Genomic DNA, 9311 nt, shown 5'->3' with positions numbered 1-9311 from the left:
ATGAGTAAATTTTAAAATTTCTCCGAGTGTAAAGACTCGCTGAGTCAACTCACCAAATTTCACAATTCCATAAAATGTTGGCCAACTCGTAATATTGTCATCCATGAGAGAAAAAAGTAAAAAAAAATAAAATATACAAATACAATATATTTGATTCTTTTATTATACTACTAATTATTATTCATACTATAGTGTAAAGAAAGTAATATGCATGAGAATTTATAACATAAAGCAAAAAATAAATAAAAAATAAAAAAATCGGTATAACGCGGCCGGGTCGAGTTGAGAGTCTCACCCAGCCATTCACTCGCGACTCGCGATTCCGAAGCGATTTCCCTTCGACGCCGAACGCCAAACGATTCCGTCGCCGGCAAGTCCTTTGGCCGCCGGTAGTTCAACTCCGATCTAGATCCTCTTCCTTTCTTTAAGGTTTCTTTCTTTCTTTATTCGATTCAGCTCTTTTATTTTTGTCTTCCACTTAGGGTTTCGTGGCAGAGCCGATTCTACAAAAAAAAAAAAAAAGGAAAATTGTGGTTTTGAGGTTTATGCAAACTTTAAGTGCTCAAGTGTTCGCTATATTTCCTCAGACTAAGTTTTCTGCTTCGTGATTGTGTTTTGGTTTGATTTTGAAGGATGGTAATGTGGTTACAGAGATAGCATGGAAAGAAGGACTGTTGATTATGCTTTTGTAAAATGAATAATAAAAGAGAGTGGACGTGGCTGTGTAGTGTATCATAAATGGGGTAAGTGTGCCCCAATGTGACTTTTGTGGTAAACACTGTTACACATTCTTATGGGTTTTGCCTACAACTGCTGTAAGCCAAGCTAACACAATTCTCATACATTGTTGTTTGTTATTAAATTAGTTTTAAAAAAATTGGCACAAGTTGTTAACTAACACTCGGACAGGAATTAGGAAGTGAATCAAATTCTATGTTAAGTGCAATCATGGTTTTATGTAGTTAACGCACACAAGTGCGAAATTAGTCTTGTGCTCTTTTTTAATTGGGGAATAAATTAGAGATAGAAAAGGTAGATTGAAGGATATCTTTGCACTGGAATGCCTTTTTATTGGGTGTTTTCTAGAGTTCATAGTTGCATAGAGATTGAATTGCCTAGGTGCTGGTAAGCCCAAATGGAGGCTTTTGGATTGTTCATATAATGCTGATGCAGCAAAATATCGCTCAATGCTAGTCCTATCTCTGCATCAACAGCACATTTCAATCTGGCACTCTTTAAAAGATTATTGTGTAATTGTATAATTGTTGCTAATTCTTAATAAATATACCACTTGAATGCTGTACAATGTACATTTGTTTCTACACTGTGTTTTTATCATTGTGTAGGATGTATTGTAACTGATGAAGTCGATGGTTTTCATAGTATCCAATATTTGCCCTGTGGCTTTTGATGAAAAGACCACCTCCATACTTATTTGAAAGTATAGCTCAATTTTTATTTTATTCATTGCCGAAAAAGTTATTGATTTTTCTTTTGAACTACCCTTATCACCCTGGCTTTATCCTTTTTTCTTTGTGTTATTTTTCTCCTTGCTTATATAGATGCATGTTGGCATGCTGTGTTTGCTCCAATCTTCAGACATCCTCTGTCACTCGACAACCTGGATAACAATTTCTGACTGGCATGTACTAAATTAGGAAGCATCAATACTTCAAAATGGTTTCTGTATGAGTATCTGATATCTATTGCATCAGATACTTTTTTCTCATTTATATTCGGTTACTTCTAGTCATTACACTTGATAAGAGTCCCATGGTTCACTCTTCTCAACCCATACCCTCAACATTTTGTGTCTCGTAAGTTCTTTGTGAGAACTAAGAAGGTAGTTAGCATGTAGCAGAGTTCTTCTGACATGGAGTGGAGACAGAAGTTCTAAATCTTCTTAGTATGAGAAGGGAGGACATCAAGCTGCATGTCTTATTTCTTAGTCTCAGTATACCTTTCTGGTTTTCTCTTAATTCACAACATTTACTCACAAAGATTTTATTAGATTTAATCTTATCGTTAATCCAAATAAATCATGTTTTGGAAAGATTAATGTAAGGGGATAAGTCATCTTGAGGTGTTGGAGTTTACACTTGCCTCTATCTGTTAAATGTCATAGTAATCCCTGTTGGATGGCTTCTTTGGAGATGCTTGTACCTCACGTGTGGTTTAGAAGAAACAACAAAGACCATGAGAAATGAACCACCAGACAATATGAGGCAGTGATGGTGTGTTGAAAGGAGGGAAGGTGTTTGGATGGGGGAACTTATAGCCATCTTTACATATAAAGTCATTATAATTAGTTATGTAGATTTTCCCTTTCTATTTTTTATGGTATGGCCTGTTGCAAAATTTCTCTCATGTATAATATTATCTAAAAATTTCAAGTTAGATTTTCTAAATGATTTAGGACCTACATTTGTTTCCACTTTTTCCCTCCTTTTATTTGATATTTGATTTTTAATCTTCCTTGTCCGTCATCTTTATGCTTTTTTTTATCTTTTTATTTTCATACAATATTGCTTTAAAGCCTTGAGATCAGGGCACCTACTGTCACTTATGCATTATTATTCCTGAAACAGGGAAGTCTCTCAGATTACTTGACATGTTGTAGTTTTGAAGTTTTATGTGCCTTGTATTCAGCACCAATGCCTATATGAGTGGATTTATAATAGCTCTGGTTTGGATGTAATGGCTCCAATACGCTCCACTGGATTTGTTGATCCTGGTTGGGATCATGGCATTGCTCAAGATGAGCGGAAAAAAAAGGTTAGATGCAATTACTGTGGGAAAATAGTTAGTGGTGGGATATACAGATTAAAGCAGCATTTAGCCCGAGTTTCTGGTGAAGTAACATACTGTGAAAAGGCTCCTGATGAAGTCTACCTGAAAATGAAAGAAAATCTTGAAGGCTGCCGTTCCCATAAGAAACAAAAGCAAGTTGACGCACAAGCGTATATGAATTTTCATTCTAATGATGATGAAGATGAAGAAGAGCAAGTTGGGTGCAGAAGCAAAGGGAAGCAATTGATGGATGATCGAAATGTATCTGTAAATTTGACTCCTCTTCGCTCCTTAGGATATGTTGACCCAGGGTGGGAGCATGGTGTTGCCCAGGACGAGAGAAAGAAGAAGGTCAAATGCAATTACTGTGAGAAAATTGTCAGTGGAGGTATTAATCGGTTTAAACAACATTTGGCTAGAATTCCTGGAGAGGTAGCACCTTGTAAAAATGCTCCAGAAGATGTTTATCTGAAAATTAAAGAGAACATGAAATGGCATCGTACTGGGAGGAGACTTAGGCGACCTGAGGCTAAGGAATTGATGCCTTTCTATGCAAAGTCGGATAATGATGATGATGATGATGAGTATGAGCAAGTAGAAGATGCTTTGCATCATATGAACAAGGAAACTTTGATGGATGTTGATAAGAGATTCTCTAAAGATATAATGAAGACCTACAAGGGAATATCACCTAGTACTGGTCCTGAACCAGTATTGAGAAGATCAAGATTGGATAATGTTTACCTGAAACTACCCAAGAATCAGACTCCTCAAACTTACAAACAAGTAAAAGTTAAGACAGGGCCCACTAAGAAATTACGCAAGGAAGTTATTTCTTCAATTTGCAAGTTCTTTTACCATGCGGGAATTCCTATAAAGGCTGCAGACTCCCTATATTTTCATAAAATGCTGGAAGTGGTTGGACAATATGGACAAGGACTGGTATGCCCACCAAGCCAACTTATGTCTGGTCGCCTTTTGCAGGAGGAAATCAATTGTATTAAAAATTACCTTCTTGAATATAAGGCTTCCTGGGCAATCACTGGTTGCTCTATAATGGCAGATAGTTGGATAGATACACAGGGTAGGACAAATATTAACTTTCTTGTTTCTTGTCCTCATGGTGTATACTTTGTTTCTTCAGTTGATGCCACTAATGTAGTGGAAGATGCACCAAATTTATTTAAGCTTCTGGACAAAGTAGTGGAAGAAGTAGGTGAGGAAAATGTAGTGCAGGTAAAATGTTCATTCTAATGTTGTGCCATCCTCATTCATCCTAAATATCACCTTGAAGCTGTTACTAATAATTGTTTCTCCTATTCCTCCCTCTGGATGTAGGTAATCACTGAAAATACTCCCAACTATAAAGCTGCTGGAAAAATGCTTGAAGAGAAGAGAAGGAATTTATTCTGGACACCTTGTGCCACTTATTGTATTAATCGAATGCTTGAAGATTTTACGAAAATAAGATGTGTGGAAGAGTGCATGGAAAAGGGCCAGAAAATTACCAAACTAATATACAATCAAATATGGTTGTTAAATCTTATGAAAAGTGAATTTACCGAGGGACAGGAGCTTCTAAAACCATCTGCCACCCGGTTTGCCTCTAGCTTTGCTACTCTACAGAGCTTGCTGGATCATCGAGTTGGTCTCAGAAGAATGTTTCTTTCCAACAAATGGATTTCATCCAGATTCTCCAGCTCAAATGAGGGGAAAGAGGTGGAAAAAATAGTTTTGAATGTCACATTTTGGAAGAAGATTCAGCATGTTAGGAAGTCAATAGATCCCATAATGCAAGTACTTCTAAAGCTTTGTAGTGGTGAGAGCTTGTCAATGCCATATATATATAACGATATGTATAGGGCAAAACTTGCAATCAAATCTGTTCATGGTGACGATGCCCGTAAATATGAACCATTCTGGAAGGTCATAGACAATCATTGGAATTCTCTGTTCTGTCACCCTCTTTACTTGGCTGCATACTTCTTAAATCCATCATACCGATATCGTCAGGATTTTGTGGCGGTATGTGAGAATATTCAATATTTCCTAGTGGTTGCTTATTTTCAAATTTTATTCAAGTTCTCTCCTGAAGTGAATGTTTGATATGACTAGCATTCAGAGGTAGTACGAGGGCTCAATGAATGCATTGTCCGGCTGGAGCCGGATAATATGAGACGGATATCTGCATCAATGCAGGTAATGTGTCCTTAATAAATGCTTGCTATCTGGTACCAACATTATTAGATATTTATTTTATTTGCTTCAAAGTGATGTCATCTCCAGATTGCTCATTATAATGCTGCGCAAGACGACTTTGGAACTGAATTGGCAATTAGCACAAGAACAGGTCTAGAACCAGGTAAACTGCTATGTTGCTTTTAAATGTTCATATGAGAATTAACTTTTTTGGAGGCACATTGCTGCTTCAGTACAATTTAATTAATTACCTTTCCTTTTGTTACCTCATTAGCTGCTTGGTGGCAACAGCATGGAATAAGTTGCTTAGAGTTGCAAAGAATAGCTGTACGCATATTAAGTCAGACATGCTCGTCCTTTGCATGTGAGCATGATTGGAGTATATATGATCAGATACATTGCAAAAGACAAAATCGTCTATCTCAGAAGAAATTGAATGACATTATATACGTTCACTACAACTTGCGACTTAGAGAATGCCAATTAAGAAAAAGGTCCAGGGACTCAAAGTTGTCCTCTGTTGACAATGTTCTGCAAGAGCATTTACTTGATGATTGGATAGTAGATGCTAATGTACAAAGCTCTGATGTTGATAAGGTAATAATTGCTTTGTTTTAAAAATTGTATGAATCAAAGCATTAATTGCTCTGAATCGGATCTATTATAAATCATGGTTGACTTGGCTTTCTTAAAGTTATCTTATTTTTATTCTTTAATGTACTAGTTGTCACCAATGATCACCGAATTCGAAGGGCTCAAAAGCCTAACCCAATTAGGTCTGAACGATTGCTTATGATAAGTTGAAATTTGATGTTATAAAAAACATGTGACTTTCATTTTCATGCTAAACATGTGACCATCACACGGTTGCAAAATATGCTCTTAAGTAATAAGCACAGAGGATGAGGCTATACTGATGAAATATTTGTTTTGTTTTGTAGAATATACTTTTTGGAGTTGAACTAGATGATGAATATGATAATGATTCAATTGATTATGAACATGGAGCTGCAAGGCATCTAAAGGGATCGCTTGAGCTGGTGACTATGGCTGATGTAGCATTAGGATCACCAGATGTAGATCATGCTAACATTGATGTTGCCACTGATGATGAGTCTGATCTGAATTACTTTGATGATTTGAGCGACTAATTAAGTTACATGGTTCTCATTTCAGAAGAGTATTTATTTGGTCATCTGGTTGAGATCCCGTACTTATTATTTTGCAGTGAAAAATCAAGATGGGCCATTTTGGTGCGTACAATCGTATTTATTTCAATTTTGGAGCGTAATAATTTTAGATCGTTCTAACCAGTTCAAGAAGTTATTACTGTTATATAAGATACTTAGTAAGAGCTGGCACATAGTCATACCCATTGATGTTATTGTAAGAAAAATTGATACTGTAAAATATAAGAAATACAAGATTTATGTGATTAGATTTACAAAGATTTGTCTATATTTGCCATTGGAGGAAAAAAAAAAGAAGCCAGTATCTCAAATGAATATCCCATGCTAAATTTTGCCATCCGGATCCTTAAAATAGTTGGATATATATTTGGTTAACCAGAGATTTAAAACATTGTACTGGTTGTGTATTATTATATTTCTAAAATTAAAAAGAAAAGAATTGTCTATTTTAATTAAATTCCATATAAACATAAAGTCAAAATGAAAAGGTTACTTATGAACTGCTCGATTAAGATTGTTTTTTAGGATATTTGAATTTGATATGCCTAAAGTCTAATATAACACTTGACCGATATATGAAAGTTTGCCCAAAGTTTAGATATAGAACTAGAAAGAACTACTACATTCGAAAAAACTAAACACAGCAGCAAGCTGCAACACTGCAACAGCATGTGTAGGCTCCTCATACATCCGCGCATTGTTTCCTTTCCCTGTGCATTAGAGTGGCCTCCCAATTAAGGCTGAGAAGATAGATCTTTGATGGAATGAACAAGGGCAATATAAGCATGGAATTGAGGAAGACTTCAATGCAACAAGTGGACAGCCACCTATGTGAGTCAGAATACCACTCATCCCGTCCTTAATTATAAAATTTTTTAATTAATTTATGTCTCTTAAGAAAAATAATTAATTTAATTAATCACGTTAAATTTGTCAATTATTTATATTATTATTATTTTAAAATTATTTTTTTATCTCTTTATCCACTTAATTACTTTTCTTTATGTTTGAAGAGAAAATAGTTAAGGATATATATAAAAAATTAATACATCTAAAATTAAAAAAAAATCTTATAAAAAAAAGATAAATAATTTTTTTGGAAATTCAAAATGGAGGAAGTATATGAGTCTTGGGTAGCCCAAGTAGGCCATGCTACAAAGCCGATAAGGCAATAACTCTTCAGGCATGAATGTAGTAAGGGTGTTGCTAGGTGCACCCAGCAATATTGCTGGTGCACCCAACAATTATATGAATTAGCCATATTGCTTTTATAGTAAAATATATTAAAAAAGCTTTTTTGGACATTTGATATTCTTCCGCCTTCATTTCTTTTCTTCTTCTCTTTCAAGTTCACGTTTCTTCTCCCGTGCACCCAACATCTTCTTCCTTCCACCATTGTCGCTCGTTGGTGAAGCTTTTTGGTGCATTTGTTGCGTCTGGTCGAGGTTAGTGCTTTGTATCTCCCCTCACCTTTTATCTGCTAGTATAATGTAGTTTAGGGTGGTTTTAGGGTAGAAGACTTATGGGTTTTTGGTCTGAGAAAGTGTGGTTTGGTTGGGTTTGAGAAAGCATGGGAGAGACAGAGGTAGGAGACGAAGAGGTTATTCGCATACGGAAGAACGCAATCCTTCGAACGGAAGATCATTCTTCCTTATGTTCGTATGGAAGAAGGTTGTTCCGTAAGAACATATGGAAATGTTCTTCCGTATGAAGGGTTTTTATGTTACGGAAGAACGTTCTTCCGTAAGTTCATACGAAACAACCTTATTATGTATGTTCTTACGGAAGAAGGTGTTCCGTATGGAATTACGAAAGAACTTTGTTCCGTAACATAAAAATCCTTCATATGGAAGAACATTTCTGTATGTTCTTATGGAATTTCCATAAGAACATACGAAAATGTTCTTCCGTATGAAGGGTTTTTATGTTACGAAAGATCCTTCTTCCGAATGTGATACAAAATCTGAATTTTTAATTTTTTTGTTATTTGGAATTTGATTTTTGAATTGCTATGGTTGTGCATGTCTTGCATGAAATACATTTTTACATGCTATGTTTGAATATATGAAATACATTGTCACTTCTTAAGTGCAACCCTTGCCTTGTATATAATCATTATAGACCAAAAATACCAAAAATTTGTATATAACCGTTGCCTTATATATCATTGAAAATAACAATGTCATATTTGTAACCCATATGACATATAGGCTTCTCAATCTGCGAGAGTAGACTTATCCTTTGTAGACCCTTCCAATGCCATATAGAGTCAAAGAAAGGAATATTATGGGAATTATTCAAACAAACAAACTCATTGTACGTAGATCTCACAGTGAAAGTACCATCAGTCATGCCTTATTCAAACAAATGGAATGACAGAGTTCATGGGGAAGCCTATTATGACTATCTCCCTTAGCTTCTTTAATAGTTTAGTTATTTGTCTCTAAATTTTCAAAAGCAAAATTAAGAACAATTTCTCCTGAAACCAACATACACAAAATTGCATGACATACCTAATTGTGTTGCATTACGTAGAAAATTTTAAACCAAATGAGTACTTAGAAACCTTATTTACCAATTATATGAATACTTAATTTGACAAAAAAAAACTACATTGTTCTTCATGATTTTCAAATCATGGTTAGAACAAGAGGTCTAGCACATGCCTTAGGTAGTGGTACAGGTAGAGGCACGGGACGGGATGAGCATGATGTTGACTTTCCCCGGCGTCGTAGGCCTACTGCTTCTGCCCGTAGGCAATGGGCTCAGGTTGTTGTCATTGAGGAAGTTCCTCCTCAGGTGACCGAGGATGTTCCTCCTCAGGTGACTGAGGATCTTGCTGATCAGGTGATTGAGGGTGTTGCTGATATGACTGAGGATGTTCCTGATGTGGAGGAAGACATGATGACTGTGGACGTAGATGCTGCGGACGTAGCTGCTGATGGTGCTGAGGGGTCACCTGTTGATCATGGTTAGGGATTCCCTGGTGGGCCACGTGACCAATTGGTCCTAACATCGTTTGCTAACCATGTGGCGTACAATATTTGAACTGGCCAAGTAACTTTATTTTTTATTTTTTGTTGTCTTGCCTGTGATAATGAATGTTAACTTTTATGTTGTGTTATTCAACTC

At 35.9% G+C, this 9311-nt stretch overlaps 1 protein-coding gene across 4 annotated transcripts; it reads left to right on the top strand.

Annotated features, from left to right (window-relative positions):
- The first annotated feature begins 248 nt into the window (after positions 1-248).
- Positions 249-6439, top strand: LOC114367862. Of its 4 annotated transcripts, none has more exons than XM_028325091.1 (8): positions 249-429; positions 652-743; positions 2589-4026; positions 4129-4815; positions 4906-4989; positions 5077-5152; positions 5264-5586; positions 5931-6439. In XM_028325091.1, the coding sequence occupies exons 3-8, from the start codon at positions 2698-2700 to the stop codon at positions 6138-6140; spliced, it is 2709 nt and encodes a 902-aa protein (XP_028180892.1). In that variant the 5' UTR covers positions 249-429; positions 652-743; positions 2589-2697; the 3' UTR covers positions 6141-6439. The 4 variants fall into 4 exon arrangements, with proteins under 4 accessions (XP_028180892.1, XP_028180891.1, XP_028180893.1 ...); XM_028325090.1 differs by having other exon boundaries at positions 633-743; XM_028325092.1 differs by lacking the exon at positions 652-743.
- Positions 6440-9311: the final 2872 nt, after the last annotated feature.

The sequence above is a fragment of the Glycine soja genome, chromosome 9, assembly GCF_004193775.1.
Source record: "Glycine soja cultivar W05 chromosome 9, ASM419377v2, whole genome shotgun sequence".
In the NCBI taxonomy this organism is placed as follows: Eukaryota; Viridiplantae; Streptophyta; class Magnoliopsida; order Fabales; family Fabaceae; genus Glycine; species Glycine soja.
This window is presented reverse-complemented; position numbering and strand designations above follow the sequence as displayed.

Bases quoted from the DNA above. Each gene is read 5' to 3' on its own strand.
- LOC114367862 (XM_028325092.1), top strand. From the start codon at position 2,698: ATGGCTCCAATACGCTCCACTGGATTTGTTGATCCTGGTTGGGATCAT. The intron at 5,153-5,263 runs GTAAACTGCTAT...TTACCTCATTAG, and splicing joins AAGAACAGGTCTAGAACCAG to CTGCTTGGTGGCAACAGCAT. The intron at 5,587-5,930 runs GTAATAATTGCT...TTTGTTTTGTAG, and splicing joins AAAGCTCTGATGTTGATAAG to AATATACTTTTTGGAGTTGA.